Source organism: Elephantulus edwardii, unplaced genomic scaffold, assembly GCF_000299155.1.
Source record: "Elephantulus edwardii isolate Elephantulus edwardi_28Jun2011 unplaced genomic scaffold, EleEdw1.0 scaffold00418, whole genome shotgun sequence".
Taxonomy (NCBI): Eukaryota; Metazoa; Chordata; class Mammalia; order Macroscelidea; family Macroscelididae; genus Elephantulus; species Elephantulus edwardii.
In genome coordinates, this window is record NW_006400168.1 from 437,892 (window position 1) to 457,470 (window position 19,579).

Sequence of the window (19,579 nt, forward strand, 5' to 3'; positions counted from 1 at the left end):
GGAAATTTACTTAGTGAGGGGAACATGTTTGACTTGAAAAAGGTGGTGTTAATGGGGGTCACCCATGACTTTAATAGCTGTGGAAGTGGTTAGGATGACTGCACAGGGCCTGCTTCAGTGTGGTAGGAGAGGCTTGGGTGCCTGTTGTTTGATGAGAATGGTGTTTCTGATGTGACTTTAGTGGCTTGGTTCAAAACTTTAGACGAGAGTTTGCGTATACAGTGATGTGAGTGTTTTTCAGAGTAATTGTTTAAGGAAGGAGAGTTAAGGCACAATGCCAAAAGAAGGGGCTTGGTGAGCAAGTTATGGTTTAGCAGAAGTAGTTGGCTGTACATCAGTTGGAAGGAATTTAGAAAGGAAGGTGAATCCCCACCATATGTTAGGTTAGGCTAGGTTAGTGGACTTAAAGAAGAGATCAGAGAGAACGAGAGAAAGCTTAATGCAGCTTTATTAAAGGGGGGTGGGGCGGAAGGGGAGCTCCCGGGTGAGTTCCTCATCCTGGATAGGCAGGATGGGAAGTCACACTGTGAACTCCTGGGGAGGATTTTTATAAAGAGTCTTTAGGGAGGGACATTCCATTCTGATTTAAGAGCCACCTGCTAGCTTAGCCAGGCAGGCAAGGTCATTTGCTTCTTATCTCAAGCAGGCAAGGCCATCAACATTTGAGTTATGAATTCTTCATTCTTCTCTTTGGCCCTCTTTGCCCAGACTAACAATAACACTTTCCTTTGAAGAGCTGTTGCGCTATTAAAGGGAGATCAAAATCTATAAAAAGCCGCGCATAGTAAAATGATCAGCTAATGCTTAACAAACAAATGAACCAAGGTAGGAATTTCATCACAAAGTTATTTCTGTAACTACCCACTTTTCTTTAGTATCTGTCCTAGCCCACTCTAGGATTTCCATATAAATGACCGAGTTGAGCAAAAAATCCTAGCAGTGGTGACCTCTCCCTTCGCCCGCACCCCCAATTAAACTCTGAGTACATTCAGGTTACTCGGCAGCAGTCTATTTCAGAACCTCCATGGTACTTTCATATTGTGGCTGGCTACTTACGATGCAAATGGTTCATTTTTATAACCACGGCCAAATTAAAAGTTAAGGTTGCTATTAAAAGTCTCAACCGCCAGAGCAGAGCGAGTAGGTTGCTTAGTTTTATAGATTAAAGAGCCCGCCTCCTCTCAACGAGCAAGCCTATTAGAATCCTTCCAGTGATGAGGGGCAGCTCCCTAAGAGCCAATGTGTTCCGCTGCCTAAAAGGAACCCGCCCAACTTTGTGTCGTCATTTGATCGCTTAAAAGATACAACTAGGAGATACGCTTCTTAGTAGCGAGCTCTGTTGCCGGTGTTTGCGTTGGAATGTGACTGAGGCCCGACCTTAAAGGGGAGGGAACAGAGAGAGGCCCCTGTACTCCTGAGACCTTTAATAAGGCGCCGTTGTGCCTGCCCCTTTAAGGGCGGGGCGCCGGGCGACTGAATCTGAGCCCCAAATTACCCAGAGTTTCCGTCGAAGGCTCAGAGGAAAGGCTCCTTGGCTGGGTCCGGGTGTTTGGCGGCGGCGGCTTCATCCCCGCTCGTCCTCCCCGGGCCCAGAGACGCTCCTGCCTCAGTCATGCGGAGCAGAGTATGGAAGCAGCTGACTACGAGGTGCTATCTGTGCGCGAGCAGCTATTCCACGAGCGGGTCCGCGAGTGCATTGTGAGTTGGGGTGCCAGGCTGGAGGGAGTAGGACAGAAACATGGTGTTTGGGGAACGAAGTTTATTTAGGGCGGAGCGGACTACTTGGACTCAGAACACCGTCAGCCTCTGCTCGAACCTGGGACGAGCAGTGACCGACAGACCCCTGGAGTCTTGTGGGGAGCTCGGGGTCGGATCCCTGCGCCATAAACAAAGCCGGTCCATTTCCGTTCCTCCCCTCCGCACGCCCCTCCCCCTCCCGGCACCCCTTTCTTTGGTGTTCCTGGGCGGGAGCCTCACTGCTTCTGAGTCGGGTTATCGCAATCACTTATATCTGGTGAGCCCGCATTTCTGAGAGTCTGGTCGGGATGGATTTTATTTACATTTTCTCTCTCAGACTCAGTTGAGGGCAAACTCAGCTGATGTTTGGTGAAAAGGGAGGTATTGTCACTGAGCTGGATTCCTTGTAGAATATAGGTGTGGAGGGTGACAGATAAAGAAGTTTTCAGAATAAAGAAGTCTTGTTGGAGTGGATTGTAATATGTAGAAATGGGGTATACCTTGTTGATGTTCCTGGAAACCCTTGCTAAACTGGTTGCCCCGTCATTCAGGGGTTTCTTCTTTCTCTGATTGGTGTCCTCCTCCTCCTCCTGCTCTCTAGAGGGCACCTCCTTGCTGTTTGTTCACTGTGACTCCTCACTTCTGGGCCCCAGCGCCCACTGAATTCTCATCTCTTCCGCCAAGGAGCCCTTCCCTTGATTAATTAATCAATAGATAACCTTAATAGAAAGAAAAATGGTGTGAAAAACAGACATGTTAATTAGTAAAGTGACCCTCTGCTAGGCTCAAACTTCTTTTTCTCAAACTGGGCTCTGCTCTCCAGGCAGTCTCTCAGATTGGAGGGAGGGTAAAGTGATCTAGTGCATTGCTAGATCTTACCTTGACTGAGGACTGGAAAGTACAGAATATATCAGGCCATGTGTGAGAATACAGATGAGGCCTGTTCTCAGGAAGGCTTCCTTGTATACTCCTTGGCAGATTGTCCCACATGGAGGGCTGGGCAGCACTGTGCAGACATACCTAGGCCTTGAGATAATGTAAGACTAGAGGCGTACATTCCTAGAGAACAGGGAGGAGTGAGACCTTGGACAGAGAAGCAGTCCCCCATGTGTCTCCCCCAGCCTTCAGTCCTGTTAGCTAAAAGCATTAGTGCTATCAGTGCAGCTGGAAGGCTTCTGGTGCCTCCCCCATCTGGCTTCCATCCCTTCCTCTGGAGAACAGCCTTGTCTCCTCTGGAAATGCTGGAACTGCGTGGAACTCCAACCTGACCTTTTGAGCCCTCCCACCTTCCTGGCTATTAATGCAAGCTCAAGGCAGAGCCCTGGGCTGTAAAAATCTTACAGCTACAATCCCAGCTGCTTCTTCCTACTCTGTTTCCCTGTTGTCAAAAGCTCAAACTTTGTCTCAGACCCATGACTCTTCTGCCTTCTTCCCTGCTTGTGTGGATAACTGTGTTCAGATTCTTTCTAATGTCAAGAGGATCTGTAAGTCTCAGCGTGCCTTCTTGGCCTTCCTTAAACACCAGATCATCTCTTCTTGAGCCTCTTTGGCACAGAGCGTGGATCTAAACAGACCAGTGTGTTAACTTGCACTAGAGTAGTGATACATACATAACGCAGATTAACCCCGCCAAAATCTGCTGTAACTGTTAGAGGTCTATTCACTGGTACATAGACTAACAGCCCTTTGAGTTCTGGCTTCAGAATTACAAGGCCACCTGAGATAGGGCCTGAGATTAAGCCTATTCTTAGGGGCAGAGGATTAAATGAGGCTTTCATTTGACCCAGAGGAGACCTGATTCTTCAGGATCCATAAATAAGCACAGAATAGAAATTCTGACTTGGGCTAGGAACATCATGATTCAATGTCTACTTATCCCTTTCTGGAACATGGGTCAAGGATAGCTGGGGGAGAAGGAGGGAGTACCAGGACAATGTAGACATTTCCTTCCAACCCTCAAAACTGCTTCTTTTTCCAGTAATGTGCTCAGAGTAATTAGTTCTGCTTCCAATTTCAGGTCTGTGTGCATGTATATCTTTGTAGGGTTTGTTTGTTTTTTTTTTTCCTCTGGGTGAAACTGTTTTTGCCAGGAAAACCCTTGTAGGCCTGGGCATGATGCTGTTTCCATGTATTAGGTACATAGATGCCTTTGTCTGCTTCTTAGAGTTAGCCGAGGTCCTAACTAGAAATACTGGGGCAAAAAATGGAACACTTGAAAGTATAGAGCCTTCTTTGGGGGAAATAAGCCCATGGAATTAACAGTGAGACCCTTGGGACTGTGGATTGTGCTGGGAATTAGTGCTTCTCATCCCTGCTCACACTCTGCCACAGATATCTACACTTCTGTTTGCAACACTCTACATCTTCTGCCACATCGCCCTGACTCGCTTCAAGAAGCCTGCTGAGTTCACAACAGGTACCTGCGACTTCCCTCTCCTCTGCCAGCATTCTAGTTGCTATGGGGCCGGCCTCGGGGAATAGACCTAAGGTACCTACTGGGAACATAAAAGTGACTGCTGGTCTGTTCTGGAGCCTTTGACTCTTGAACCTCCCTTTCTCCACAGGCAGGGGCAGGATTTAATGGAAGGTCTAGTAGAATTTGTCAGTATGTCACTGATAAAATCTCTGGGCAAGTTCTAGAATTTCTCTGACCCAAAGAGTCATTCTCTAAAAAATGAACATAACATAGTTTCCCTGTCCATTGCCATTATGTGAACCAAATGAATTGGTTACTGTGGAAACCATTAATGAACCTGAAATGAAGAACTACAGGGTAAATATCACCATGGAGCTTTCCTTCTTGTAGATGTTGTGCAATTGGAGGGAGAACACTTGCCCCAGGTCCTAGCCTAAGCCTGTTCAGACCATCCTGTCTTGGTCCAAGTATCAGAGGTCCTGTCCTGTCCGCAGCCTTTTCCTTTAGGATATCGTCATGACTCTCTACCCAAGAAGGCAGCTCCCCCTCACTGTAACCTTTTCTGGGGATTTTACATGAATTTTCCCTCCCTCTTACTCCTGCTCCACATCTCTCTTCCCTTTACTCAGCCACTGCTATAACTAACCTCACAGACCAGTTGATCATTTATTTTGAACTTACAAAGAGGATCTTGTACTGTAAGAAATTAAGGGGAAGAGGGAGAATTTCTGAACCCATGTTCTCTCCAGCTAGGGCACTTATCTTTAATCTGCCACCTTAGCCAGAGTTTAGGTTGTGGACTCAGTGTACATTTCCCAGAGCCTCCTATTCCTATTCAGTCCTACCTCTGTGGGCCAGGTTCTCCTTTCAGTGGTGGGGAGAGGGCAACAGTACACGAAACAGCACAGTAAACTCCTAGAACTACTCACTGATGTCTGCTTCTTCCCTGTGCCTCTCTCTTGTAGTGGATGACGAAGATGCTACTGTCAATAAGATTGCGTAAGTGCCACTACCTTAGCATCTGGGGACCATTGGCCTTCAGGAAATGGGATCTAGGGATACCCCTGCAGCTAAGGAAGAGGGGAGAAAAAGAGTTCCACACAGCAAAGAGTGAACTTCTGCTTCCACCCCATTTCTTGCTTCATCTTTTATGCCAAAGTGGGGACGCTCAGAAAAGCTGTTGTTCCTGTCTCCCTGGTTAGGCTAGAAGTGTCTGGGAGCCTCATGGGCAAGAAATGTCAGCCGGTGCCTGAGTCACTGGAAATGGATCCAATTTGACTCTATCTCCCAACAGCCAATGGAGAAGGGAGTGAGAGTGCAGAGTGATGGGGCTGGAGAAGGTGGAAACTCCAATTTAAGAACGTCCTTGGTTCTGAGAGGAAGGCCCACCCTTTGGGCTACAGATGTTAACTCACATGTGCAGAGATCAGAAGTAAATACCGATTAGAAGACAGACCCTCCTCTTGCTTCTGTGGACCAACTACATAAAGATCTCACTTTTTAGTTTATGCAGCCAAAGAAGCTGGATTTTGGCTTCCCCTGTGTCTTGCCCTATTACCTTCAGGCAGGCATAGTCAAATGTGGTGGCCCTGGGTTTTAGCCACCGAAAGGAGAGAAGCTTAGAAAGTCTTTGCCTTAAGGGATGATAAGCCAGCCCCTCATCTTTGGCATAATGACTGGTACACCCCACAGGCATGTGTAGGAGGACCAAATTCCTGGGGACAACCTGGGCAAGTGACATGGCAGATGCTCAGATTCCTATTCCAATAAATGCCAGAGGTTTTACCCATCCCACATTCCAAGGCTTCTCTGGAAGGAAAGGAAGGGAAGACAATGGCTAGAACTGCCAACCAGGCAACTCCTTTCCTAGGTCTGTCTACAGTACATAGGCGATATTGGAAGTGATTTCAGTTGCTTGGGTGCAACCTAAGTATCTGAGCTAACGAAGGGTATTGACTATTCCTCTCTCTGCCCAGGCTTGAACTGTGCACCTTTACCTTGGCAGTTGCCCTGGGAGCTGTCCTGCTCCTGCCCTTCTCCATCCTTAGCAACGAAGTACTCCTCTCACTGCCTCAGAACTACTATATCCAGTGGCTAAACGGTTCCCTCATCCATGGTGCGTGTCTCCTGGTTGTATGTTGGGGTAGGGATAGGGAGTAGATGGAGTCAGGCAGACACATCCTTGGCCTAATCAACTGTGTATCATCCTACCCCCATCTCTCTCAACACAGAGTCAGATGCCAGGGAGTTGGGCCTCTCATGAACCAATTTACCAGCCACCTGTACTTTCTCTTTTCCTCTAGGCCTCTGGAACCTTGTTTTTCTATTCTCGAACCTGTCCCTCATCTTCCTCATGCCCTTCGCATACTTTTTCACAGAGTCTGAGGGCTTCGCTGGCTCCAGAAAGGTGAGTAGGCTATATAGCAATCAGAATTTAGTCAGGAATGAAATTTCACTCAAATGGTGCTTCTAGGGTGGGGGGACTTAATTAAAAATATTTTCAGGCAAGCTCTGGTGGCCTAGTGGCAAGAAGCTGCTCTGCAATTCCCAGAGGTATGCGGTTCGAATTCACCAGATGCTCTGTTGTAGAAGAAGGGACAATCTCCTCCTGTACCAGTCAGATCCAATTTGACAGTACACACGCAAAAGAAAGAAAGAATGAATGAATGAATGAATGAATGAATAAATAAATATTTTGAATGAAGAAACTGTTGGTAGATGTTTAGTCAGGAGTTGAGGGAGCAAGGAATTCAGAATACAAGTAATGGTAACAGGAAGTTATTACCACTTCTAGCTTGAGGGGGACAGGTAGTTTCTGGAACTACCTGTTTCTACCTTTTATTCTTCTTGGGTCTTCCTCATGGCCAAACTGAACGAGTGATGCAGACCTCAGGGGCCAAACCTTGCAAGGAAGATGAGGATAAATAATAGATCCAGGAGGGGAGATACAAATGAAGAACACCTGGAATGACCCAGATTGAAAAGTAGAGGACAGAGGGACTGACCTCTGCTCTCATGTATTGTCTACTCCTGTAGGGTGTTCTGGGCCGTGTCTACGAGACCGTGGTGATGTTGGTGCTCCTCACCCTGCTGGTACTGGGCATGGTCTGGGTGGCGTCAGCCATTGTGGACAAGACGACCAGCAGGGAGTCACTCTATGGTAAGGAGTCTGGCTTCCTCCCCACTCTTCAAGATGAATGTCTCTTCTGCCTAAAGTGACTATCTAGGTGGACAAGGTTAAGGCTAAAATTTTAAGCTGGTGTTCAATTTCAGCTTGCAGAAGTGTTTTATTGGGCATCTGCAGTGATTAAAGGACATATGTGAATCCATTTCCAACATTTTTTTTAAATTTTATTATTTTTTTGTGTATATCTTCAAATTGTATCTCACTGGTACAGGAGGAGATTGCCACTCCTGCTCCAGCAGAGCATCTGAGGGATTTGAACCGCATACCTCTGGGATTGCAGTGCAGCTTCTTGCCACTAGGCCACCAGAGTGTCCCCATTTCCAACATTTTTTGATAGATTTCACAGTGGCTTGAAGATTTCTGAGCTTGCTTGATAAGGAAGAGGATCTAACTGACCACACTAGTCTATGGTAACTGGAGCTAAAGGAGTCATCTCCTTTAAATAGGGTTTAGGATCCTCACTGTTCCCTCCTGCTGACACTACACCATCTTTCCTGATAGACAGTATTTGCCACTCCCTGTAGGTTTTGAGTTGCATCTTTGCCTTATTAAGCAGGAGAGGAAAGACAAGCTGACTTTCTTCTTCTTCCTTTATGTGCAGACTTCTGGGAGTACTACCTTCCCTACCTCTACTCTTGCATTTCTTTCCTTGGAGTCCTGCTGCTCCTGGGTGAGTGAGTGGAGCTAGGAGAATGGATGAGGGCTTTGAAAAGAGCAACCAGGGGTGGATGGTAAAGATAGAGGGCAAGGAAAGGGGTTAGGAAAAGAGGGAAAGGTCTGGTTGGTAACTGGCTTCTGTCCCCACAGTGTGTACTCCACTAGGTCTTGCCCGCATGTTCTCAGTCACCGGGAAGCTGTTGGTCAAGCCTCGGGTATGTAGTGTTCCTTGTCCCTTAATTCTACAGGACAAGCTTCCTATAAAGCTGGAGCCAAACAGTGAAGCAGGTGGTGTTTTGTGCTTTGTGAGTCAAGCCTTCAGCTTCAGATCCACTCAAGCCCTGGGCCCATCTCATGTTCCCTGAAAAACCTAGTCTATTGAAAGCCCATGTGTGGCCTCTCTGTGGACAGTTATATTTTAAATTTTAGAGAAAAAGCATTAAAGGAATTCAAAGTTTGACTATTGAGGTATTCTAGGGGGTCCAGAGCAGTGTCACTATTTATCCATCTTTCACCTCTGAGTGAGTAGAAAAAGGGCACCTTTTCCTCCATCAGCTGGAAAATTAGAATAATAAACATGCAAATCTGTGATGTCTTTTATGTGCACTCTGCCTCCTGGAGTTGGGTATTGCACGGCTTGCAAAAGGCCATAGCGTTTGTTGGCTCCTGTATCCTTCACTCCCATCATCTGAAGCTGGTCACCAGATACAAGGCAGTTGAGAAGGACTGGATGAAGGAGCTGGCCACAGAGTGATGGATGAGAGTTAGAGGAAAGGCTGGGACTGTGGAGTCCTGGGTTGAACAGAGTTTAGGATCAGGAAGCAATCTTTCACCCTTGCCCTTTGTCCCCAGCTTCTAGAAGACCTGGAGGAGCAGCTATACTGCTCAGCCTTTGAAGAGGCAGCTCTGACCCGCAGGATCTGCAGTGAGTAGCAGTTCTCCTCAGCTGGGGTTGAAGGCCTACCCTGACCAGAAACTACAAGACTAGGGGGAAATACTATGTTCTTTTATCACAGACCCTACTTCCTGCTGGCTGCCTTTGGACATGGAGCTGCTGCACAGACAGGTCCTGGCTCTGCAAACCCAGAGGGTCCTACTGGGTATGTGAATTGGTTGAGATTGGGATCAATGAGAGTAGCTCATTAGTTCCAGCAACCGTTGCTGACAGCCTCCTATTCCTGCACAGAGAAGCGGCAGAAGGCTTCAGCCTGGCAACGGAACCTGGGCTACCCATTGGCCATGCTGTGCTTGCTGGTGCTGACGGTATGTCCACCAGACTTGGTGTGGGTGAGGAACAGGCTCAAAATACTTTGGATCTACTCACTGAGGAAGGAGATAACAGAGATTTGCTTATCATCAATAACAGTAGTTGCTTTTCACTGAATGTTTCTCTGTGGAGAATCACTGCTCTATGCTGAGCACGTGAGTCTACAGATGAAGAAACTGAAGCTCAAATAAGTAGCTATCTTAGGATTACAAGGTTGGTACAGTTAGTTGTTTGCCCTTAGATGAGCATGAGGTTGAAATCTAGCCCATCACCTCTTTCCATGTCCTGGACATCCACATTGATCTTGTTAGCTTGAAAGAAGAGATTCCTTTTCCTTTTGTTCCTGTTGACTGGCTACAATACTTCCACCTCAAGGGGTCATCTTTTATAATACCCTCAAATGTACTCTTACTTGCAGCAGCATTGAGGAGGTTATCATGAAAATATAGAACCATACATAGTCTGTATTCTTGCCATTGAGCTTAGTTCACCTGTGGGAAATGGCAGAGTGTACAGTCCATGACCTTGCTTCACACAGGGCCTGTCTGTGCTCATTGTGGCCATCCACATTCTGGAGCTGCTCATTGATGACACCGCCATGCCCAGGGGCATGCAGGTACTGGCATTCTTCCCATCATGACTCTCTCCTGGGCTTAGGTCAATATATATATATTGGCTGAAACAAGTGATCAGAGAAAAGACTGGGTGGTGTTGAGTGGTACTGATGGTGGAGATTGTTCCACACTGATTTGCCTCCATCCCTCAGGGTGCCTCCCTGGGCCAGGTGTCCTTCTCCAAGCTGGGCTCCTTTGGTGCTGTCATTCAAGTTGTACTCATTTTGTATCCTTTTGAAAACCCACCATTGCCTTTTCTCTCCAAACCTGACTCCTTTGTTACTTTGGGTAGATATTTGGTGGTAGTGGTGGAGATGGGATAATCTTCATTAACATTAGTTAGGTTCAGAAAGAAGGAACTTGATTTTGAAAGAAAGACTAGGCAGGTGAAGTCTGTTCTTTTTAAAATGAGATGTTGATCCTTGTGAGCTGGCCAGTTCTTCCTTAATCCAGTGGCAGTTATCTGATGGTATCCTCGGTTGTGGGCTTCTACAGCTCACCACTGTTTCGGAGTCTATGGCCCAGATGGCACGACACAGCCATGACCCAGGTAGCTATGAGGGGAGGCCGTCTCTCTAAGGACTTGAGTGGACGCTAGGTTCTGGCAACTGTGCTACCTTCATCTTCCCCTTTCCACCTCCCATCCAGATAATTGGAAACTGTGTCTGTCTCCTGGTTCTAAGCTCAGCACTTCCTGTGTTCTCTCGAACCCTGGGTAAGTAGCAAAAGAAGCCACGGGAATTGGGATTTTTGTGGACATATGAGTGGTAGGAAGGAATTATGTGCACATTTTGTCTCTTGAATTCCCATAAGAAACCATGAGGAGGTATTATCTTGAATTGTATAGATGGAGAAACTGAGGCTCTTAGGTCCTCATACTGAGCTCCACAGTAGTGTTGATGCAAAACTCCTCCTTTTTCCATTTTCCATACTCCACTGGTTCCCTATTTACTTATTTTGTGTGTACCACTTTTCCTCAAATCTTCCTTTGAAGTGGATCATCAATAAAAAGTTCTCATTTTGAGGAGGAGAAAGAGAGAAGCTAATTGAGTTACCTTAACTATTGAGTTATCGCAAAGCTGATTTGAGGCAGTCAGATAAGAATCCTTGTCTCCTGAGCCGCAGCCACGGCTTTTCTCCCAAATTAGAGAATATATATGTAGTTCTTTTCCCCCTATCTTAGAGCTGTAATCTAAAAGTATCTATTAAAATTAAGAAATGTAAACTGGTTACCCCACAGTAGTATGGGAACTCTACAGGTAACGGCTATCCCTGCCAAATCATCATCCATACTAAACATGATTTAATATTCAAATCCAATTATTTTTAATTCTTAATTTTATACTCTTTTTTTAAAAAAAATTTTTTATTTTTGTGTGTGTGTCATCAAATCAGATCTGACTGGTATAGGAGGAGATTGCCCCTCCTTCTCCAGCAGAGCATGGTAGATTTGACCTCTGGGATTGCAGTGCTGTTTCTTGCCACAAAGCCACCAGAGCTCCCAATTTTATACTCTCTTCACTGCACCACTTTCGTTTATACCGTGAGGATTTAGGAGGAAACCAGGGTTCTGGGTCTACCAAACAACTCCATTAGGTTGAGTGCAGTAGGAACATTTTTAAGTGTCGAGTTCAGAAGAAGCCCTGGTGGTACAGTAATTAAGTATTAAGCTGTTAACTGAAAGATTAGCAGTTCGGACCCATCAGTTGCTCCACAGGGGGAAAGCCTTGGTTCCTGTAACTTGGTCTAGTAAGGATTTACAACATAGAAACTCATAAGGGGCAATTCTTTTCTGTTCTGTAGAGTTACTAAGAGTCAGAAATTACTCAGAGGTATACATTGACAACAAAGGCCCCAGAAAGTGTCCTAGTGGCCCAGGGATTAAGTTCTCAGCTGTTAATAGAAAGGTTGGCAGTTCAAACCCAGCCAGATGCTCCACAGGAGAAAAACGTGCAGTCTGCTGTTACAGGCAAGAAAATCCTAAGGGACAGTTCTAGTCTGTCATTATGAGTAAGACTATGAGTCAATATTAACTCAACAGCACTTAACAACAACCAGGGCCCCAGAGTTTTTGCTTCATGTTAACCTTGTTAAGGGCTCCATCTGAAACATGATGATATTTTGGGTATATTGTCTTATTTTGTCATTTGAGTCCCATTATGTTCTCTCTAGATGGGGGAAACTGAGGCAGGGATTAAGGAATTTACCCCAGATCACACAGCTAGTTAAGGATGAAGTGGGATTAAATCAAAATAGCCTGATCAGAGTCTGCGTTCTCAACTACTACACTACTCTGCTTTAAAAAAACCTGGAAACCAGCTTGTAGTTTCCTGGTCCAGAAACAAAATAGTAGGCCCAAGGAGCCCCTCGGGACACCCAGAGCCAGAGGTAGCCCCACTGGAAATTAGAGCAAGCTCGCTGCTTACCACTTTTTTGCAACAGCCCTGAACTGCTGTAGCATAGGATAATTGATATCCTGGAGAGGCCATCCTATCAGTTGCAGTGTTGGGATGTGGCCACCGGGAGGCAGCAAAAAGTTGGGCTCTGAGTAGGAGCTGGGGGAGGAGCCCACCTTGTAATCTTGACCTTTGTACTTCAGGCCTCACTCGCTTTGACCTGCTTGGTGACTTTGGGCGCTTCAATTGGCTGGGAAATTTTTACATCGTGTTCCTCTACAATGCAGCCTTCGCAGGTCTTACCACACTGTCTCTGGTGAAGACCTTCACTGCAGCTGTGCGGGCAGAGCTGATTCAGGCCTTTGGTGAGAGGGGTGGAGGGCATGGACGTGTGAAATGGTTGTCAGGTGGGGTGCTTTGGGAACAGGGATGATCAAGTGGGGGAAGTGCCTGTACTGTACCTATCTATAGTCATCCATTTGTGACTGGACTGTCTTATCCCTGAGGGGCAGGACCTGTCCTCTTTTTTACTGTATCCTCCTCTCTAGGACTGGACAGACTGCCGCTGACTGTCTCCGGTTTTCCTCGGGCATCTCGGAAGACCCAGAACCAGTGACCTCCAGTTGGGGGTGGGAGGGAGAAAACTGGACATTGCCATCTACTTCCCAGGCCTGGAGGGGAGCCCATGGGTGGGTAGATCTCAGGACCTGGAATCTGAGAGGGGGTTGGCAGAGGGGAGTTAAGCCATCTGCACTGTTGCAAATCTGAGCCAGAATTTGGGACCAGGCTCCCCTGCTCTCTAGACTTAACTGTGGGCCACAGTATGGGGTGGGGCTGGGTGACTGCCTTTAGTCTCTGGTCCCAAATCCGTTTACACATCATTCTGCCTCAATGCTGTTCTGGGCCAAGCCCATAGCCATGTTTACATGATTTGATGTGCAATAGGGAGGGGAGGGGGTGAGGGAAGGTCTGGGCTAGGGACAGACTTGGGAGGCAGGTTGTCTTCCTTGCTGCTGGACCAGCAGAGGCTATGCACTGTGCTACCCTGGAAGGGCTTTGGACCAACAGAGAGGCCACAAGCACAGGGAGGAAGAGGCCAGAACCATCAGCAATAAAATTGATCCAGGGTTTACTTTGTTTGAGTTTTATTTTCAAGAACCTGTCTTTGTCTGTCTACCTGCATTCTTTGGGAAACCTGTATCTGATGTTAGCTCCCCACCACACACATAAACACACCCTCAGTCTTGGCTGCACAGCTCTACCTGACAGTTGCACAGCTTCTTGGGACACCTTTCCCCTCATACTAATTGTATGTATAGTTACCATGACAGTTCTCTGGTGCACACAAAATTGTCCTGAGTGCTAAACAAAGAACTAGGTAAAGGGAGTTCTGTAAAGTATGGAATACAAGAAAATGTAGGTTCCACAAATACCTGCTGAACACTGTAAGGCAGGTGCTTCATCAAGTCTGAAGAGTCATGAAAAGCCAACTGGTGCTGAAAATTGCCAGTCTGGAGACAATTCTAATATGGTTCCATGATGGCAGTTTTCAAGAAGTACAGAAGTTGGCAGTGTCGGGATATCAGAGAAGGCTTCTTAAGGGAAGTGATTCTAAGAGATAATAGGTTGCTGGGTGAAGGGTTGGAGGCTCAAAGTCTGAGATGAATGGCTTAGGAGTACAGTTTAGGAAAAAGTACAGGGTGAGAGAAGCAATCAGTGTGTTTAAAAGATTTTTATGTTTTTGGTGCTTTCTAGCAGGTTTGTTGTGTACCAACTCATAGCTGACCCTTCAGGAGGTTTTCAGAGGCAGTTAATCACAGGGAGGAGATTGCCCATCCTGCAGAGTGGCTGGTGGCCTCTTACTTTGATTTACAGAGATTTTAAGTCTCTGGTGCCCTCCAGCAGCTTTAAATTAAAATTAATCTGGAAAGTAAACAGCTATTGTCAAGCTATATGCATGCTTGGCAAAGGCAAGAGGGGGCAAAAGCTGAAAGCCCTGAACCACAGAATAGCTAGGAAACTCTACCTGACTCGGGTTGCCAAAGCATTCCCACCTGAGCTATAAAGCAACCCAGGAGAATCCCTGGTCCTTACTCCTGTGTTTGGATTACTGTCAAGCAAGAAGAGTTGGAATGGGGGCAATTTGGAGAGGACCATAACATAAAAGGGAGATGGTGTTTGTCTCAAAAGCTGAACTAGTCTTGGGCAGAAGCTAGAACATTGACAGCAAAAGGCTGTCAACCACGGTAGGCAAGGATGGTTTGGTCAAGAAAGGTGCTTATCCAGGCATCAGAAGATAGGAGGTTAGGATTTTCTAGAAAAGTGCCAGCCTGGATTGTGGTAGTGGACACACTTCTGTATGGAAATGGACCAGCAGTGACCGCTAGAGCCCCCGCCCCAGGGGGAGGGGGCGGGACCGCCCTGGGAGAAGGGCGGGAGGCGGGGCCAGGGGCCACTTAAGGCGGAGCCAAGGTGTCCTGGCAGCGCCGGAGCCGGGCAGCAGAGTCGGGCTGGCACACCCACGACCCCCCTTCCCTGCTATGATGCCCTGTTAGTAGTAGGTCTCGGGCCCCGCGGGCATATGGGCAGAGCTAGCTGCAGCCAGGTGGGCAGAGCAAAAAGAACTCCAGGGCAACTCTGCCAGCTGCACGCACTGGAGCCCGGGGAAATGCCCAACTAACCGGCTACCTAGTGAGGACCAAAACCCTACCTTTTGGCCATAGTCGGCTGCTTCCATGGCTCTGCCTGCCAGCCTGGTGCCCCTGTGCTGCTTGGCACTTCTAGCACTACCAGCCCAGAGCTGCGGGCCAGGCCGTGGCCCGGTGGGTCGGCGCCGCTACGTGCGCAAGCAACTCGTGCCGCTGCTCTACAAGCAGTTTGTGCCTAGTATGCCCGAGCGGACCCTGGGTGCCAGTGGGCCCGCTGAGGGCAGGGTGACAAGAGGCTCGGAGCGCTTCCGGGACCTGGTACCTAACTACAACCCCGACATCATCTTCAAGGACGAGGAGAACAGTGGCGCTGATCGTCTCATGACTGAGGTAAGAAGGGTCTCTCCCCACCTGCACCAGGACACTCAACATTTCACCCTCCTGCATCAGATGCCGGGGTGTGCCAGGAGTCATCTACGGAAGACTAACCAATTCTCTGTTTCCCCCAACTCTACCTGTTGCTGGTCTGAGCAGCCAGGAGGGATTCCGACTGGGAGAGGCTGGGATGGAGAAGGGGGAGGAGGAACTAGTGAGAGTGAAGCTGGGAGAGGCAGCGGAGGGCGGGGAAAGGAGGATGGCGGCAGTCGAGACGGGAAATGGCTGAGGCGTGGACCGGGGGTCAGCCACTGAGCCAGGCAGGAAGGGCTGGGGTGAGCTGGGGGCCAGGGGGCCAGGAACTGGCTGGGTACCAGACAGAAAGCTCTACCCTTAGCCTGGGTCCTGATCCTGATTGTGGGAAAGCTCTGTGACTGAAGGGAACTGGGGAGGGGTCCATAATGTCATCAGGCCATCTACCTGAGATGAAGGTGTGCAGGAATTTTCTGTGGATGAGAGAAACATCCTAGAATTAAGGCAGCGATATTACAAGGTCTAAATGATTGCTCTCAATGAAAAAAAAAAATTAATGGGCCCACCTGAGAACGCAAAGACCCTTATGTCCCCAAATTCAGCTCAGATCAGGGATTTTCCTTGCAATTAATGTAAATTCAACTGCCATGTGTTAAGTATCTGCCGGAACTGAAGCTTAGGGTGAGGAGGGCAATACCTTGCGAGAGAAGAGCCACCTCTGACCAGTGATAGATATCAGAACTTAGAGGTCACATTCATCAACCCATTTTATCACCGAGTCCAGGAGCTGTATCCAGGAGGAAAAGCAGGAGCTGTGTCCAGGAGGAAAAGTAATTAAATAAAAATCTCACAACTAATTAGTTGCATAGCTGAAACTGGAATGCATCATTCCTGATTCCAAGTCCTATATACTTTCCATTACACCACCTAATTGTGTATGGGGTGGGAAAGTTGGGGGGTAGGGAGGGGTACGGATTTCCTCTGATTAATTGCCACAGTTTTCCAGGTTACTTTGTCAGGAAAACCTGTCCAGAGAAAGAAAGAAACCCAAAGAATTCCCTCTTGCTCTTGCCCTGAACTCTTTCTTGGTTAAGAAACTTCCTAGCCTTGGCCTTTATTCTGACTGCCACCTGCGGCAGAAGGGCAGAGCAAGGCATAGGCGCAGCAGAGACTCTAACAGGCCTGGGAACTCCCTCTGTCCAGCTTATCTCCCACAGGCTGGCTTGCAAAAGGCCTCTATTGAGTTGCCTCTGCACTGGGCTGCTGCCCCCGCAGGTCAGGGCCTCTGGTCCCCCTTAGGGAACAAAACGACGAGAAAGTGGGGTTATCGTGTTTCCTGTTTTCCCCTTCCTCCAACTCTGGAGGTGTGGAAGACTTAAGGAAAAGGGCAGGGAAGAGTGTCTGTCTAGCATTTTGGAGAAAACCAAGTTGGAGGTGACAGACTGAAGAGGGAAGAAGCAAAGCAAGCTGTCTCGGAGCGTCCTCCCACTGTGTATATGCTGTGGTGCTCCCCAAGGTCTCCAACTCCCAAAGTGAACTGCAGAGATAACAGTGGTCTCACTCCCATGGATGCAAGCTTGCAGCTTCCTCTCCTCCCACCCTGCAGGGGGTCCCTCAGATTCCTAGGGTAGCTCTCATTACTCTCAGGTGCTGCTCCCACGCCTTTCTGTGAGGGCTCTGGAACCGAGATGGAGAGATGGGGGCGCTCGGGGCTGGCAGAGTCTCCCCGGTACTCGGAAGCCTGTCCGTGCTGGGGGAGGGGGTGCGGGCCCGGGCAGGGCTGCGGGGCGCGGCTTTCTGCCCTTTCCTCTCCCTGCGCTGGGGCGGCTGAAAAGCGCCTTTGTGGCTGGAGCTGCTGAGTCCGCTTCTCCCGGCGCGTCCCCGGCCTCGGCCCAGGATTCTCGCTTGGTTAAGTCATTCCTGAGAATGGCCATTGTACTTCGTGCGGCCCCCGCCACCCAACCCTTTTTCCAATAGCCTTGTTCCCGCCCTGCTCCACCAGGGCACCTCGGGAAGGGGTGGGCACCCAGACCACGAAGAGGTTAATGCTAGGGGCCGAAAGGAGGAGGAGGAAGGAAGGAAGGAAGTGATGCCCGGTGCCAGGGAAAAGAACGAAACAAAAGATGAATCAGGAGGGAGGGCGGCTGAGGCCTGGGGCGGGGGACAGACTCAAACTGGGGCTCCTCTCGGGGACCCAGGCTGCGCAGCTCCTCCTTTACCAGCTTTCTCCCCTCTGCCTGCCCTCTCAGCCCTGGCCTAGGTTGAGCCAAGCTAGGTTAGTGGGCACCAAAAGTGGGGAAAGTAGTATAAGCACCCCCTCTCAACTACCTCCTAGACCTCCATGCTTGCTCTGCAAAGGGAAGCCCACTGGCGACTATGTAACTATATACCACACTGATACTCTATGTACTGTACTAAATAACTATATACTACAATACTCTATGTACTATGTAACTATATACTACACCGATGCTCTATATAGTTATTTAAACTACATAAAACACCGATACTAACTTCCCAGGAGGACATGGAGGGGACCCTCGGGTTAGTCCTGTCCCCCCTGAGGGAAGGGAAGGGTGACTGTCGCATTCCTTGCCAGCGTTGTAAGGAGAGAGTGAATGCTCTTGCCATCGCTGTGATGAACATGTGGCCTGGAGTGCGCCTGCGCGTGACCGAGGGCTGGGACGAGGATGGTCACCACGCTCAGGACTCGCTCCACTATGAAGGCCGTGCCCTGGACATCACCACGTCCGACCGCGACCGAAATAAGTATGGGTTGTTGGCGCGCCTGGCAGTGGAAGCCGGCTTCGACTGGGTCTACTACGAGTCCCGCAACCACGTTCACGTGTCGGTCAAAGCCGGTACAGTAGATGGCGGGTGGTGAGGTCCACCCCAAGGGGGGGGTCCCTCCGGGAGACTGAGGCTGCACAGTTCCCCTGTGACCTTAGGAGAGAAACTGGGCGTTTTTATTGTAAACCTCCCTTGCATTTCTGCTCAGTGTGGGACCCATTTTGTGAGGAAGTGCACGCTGTGCCAGAACTAATCTGTGAGGTCTCTTCTGGATTTGATTTCCTCGCTTTCAGAGCGTGTGCCAACATTCTGGAGCCCCTGGTCTTCGTCCAATGCTTCCATCCATCCTTCTTGTTTCCTGCAGATAACTCCCTGGCTGTCCGGGCGGGTGGCTGCTTTCCGGGAAATGCCACGGTGCGCCTGCGGAGCGGCGAGCGGAAGGGGCTGCGAGAACTGCATGGTGGAGACTGGGTGCTGGCGGCCGACGCGGCCGGCCGGGTGGTGCCCACGCCGGTGCTGCTGTTCCTGGACAGGGACTTGCAGCGTCGGGCCTCGTTCGTGGCTGTAGAAACTGAGCGGCCCCCGCGCAAGCTGTTGCTCACGCCCTGGCACCTGGTGTTCGCTGCTCGAGGACCAGCGCCTGCACCGGGCGACTTTGCACCAGTGTTTGCGCGCCGCTTGCGCGCTGGAGACTCCGTGCTGGCGCCCGGCGGGGACGCGCTTCGGCCGGCGCGTGTGGCCCGCGTAGCGAGGGAGGAAGCCGTGGGCGTGTTCGCACCGCTCACAGCGCACGGCACGCTGCTGGTCAACGACGTCCTGGCCTCGTGCTATGCGGTTCTGGAGAGTCACCAGTGGGCGCACCGAGCCTTTGCGCCTTTACGTCTGCTGCACGCTCTGGGGGCGCTGCTCCCCGGCGGAGCAGTCCAGCCGACGGGCATGCACTGGTATTCGCGGCTGCTCTATCGCCTGGCGGAGGAGCTGCTAGGCTGAAAGCTCCCGGTGTAGAAACTTCAAGGCTCAGGCCTGGGGCGTGCGGCTGAGATCCGGGATGCGGGCAGCAGCCGGTGATGCTGATTGGAAGGGCGGGAGGAATAGAGCGAAAGCTGAGGTAATACATAAACTCGAGCCGAGGGGAGGGGACCCCAGACCGCAGACAGACAGCACTCCTTGACCAGGACTATTTGGCCTCAGCCCAACCCCGTAGTTTTATTTTAATTTTTTATTTATAAATTGTAATATAATGTTCTATATGCTCAGCCTGGTAAGAAGAGGGACTGGGCATGGAATTAACACCGTCAGATAGAGCCAGCCAATCTGACATCTACATTTTCCTACAGGTGGGCTAATAAAGAGAAGGCTTCCAAGAGCTTATTGACAAAATACCTCCATTCCCGACGGGAAAGGGGACCAGAGCTGCGTCAACTCACCCTTCCTCACGTCAGGTCTTGGGAACCTTCCT

At 49.3% G+C, this 19,579-nt stretch overlaps 2 protein-coding genes across 2 annotated transcripts; both read left to right on the forward strand.

The window, feature by feature from the left end:
• Positions 1-1,317: 1,317 nt before the first annotated feature.
• LMBR1L (limb development membrane protein 1-like) lies at positions 1,318-13,422 on the forward strand. Its single transcript, XM_006902475.1, has 17 exons — positions 1,318-1,698; positions 4,069-4,153; positions 5,119-5,152; positions 6,130-6,269; positions 6,457-6,560; positions 7,190-7,313; positions 7,942-8,010; positions 8,148-8,212; positions 8,850-8,922; positions 9,014-9,097; positions 9,184-9,260; positions 9,803-9,880; positions 10,031-10,104; positions 10,338-10,428; positions 10,527-10,593; positions 12,478-12,639; positions 12,823-13,422. Exons 1-17 carry the CDS (start codon positions 1,627-1,629, stop codon positions 12,888-12,890), a joined length of 1,467 nt encoding a protein of 488 aa, XP_006902537.1. The 5' UTR covers positions 1,318-1,626; the 3' UTR covers positions 12,891-13,422.
• Positions 13,423-15,009: 1,587 nt separating this feature from the next.
• On the forward strand, positions 15,010-19,110 carry DHH (desert hedgehog). The gene is made up of 3 exons (XM_006902476.1): positions 15,010-15,312; positions 17,930-18,191; positions 18,485-19,110. Exons 1-3 carry the CDS (start codon positions 15,010-15,012, stop codon positions 19,108-19,110), a joined length of 1,191 nt encoding a protein of 396 aa, XP_006902538.1.
• Positions 19,111-19,579: the final 469 nt, after the last annotated feature.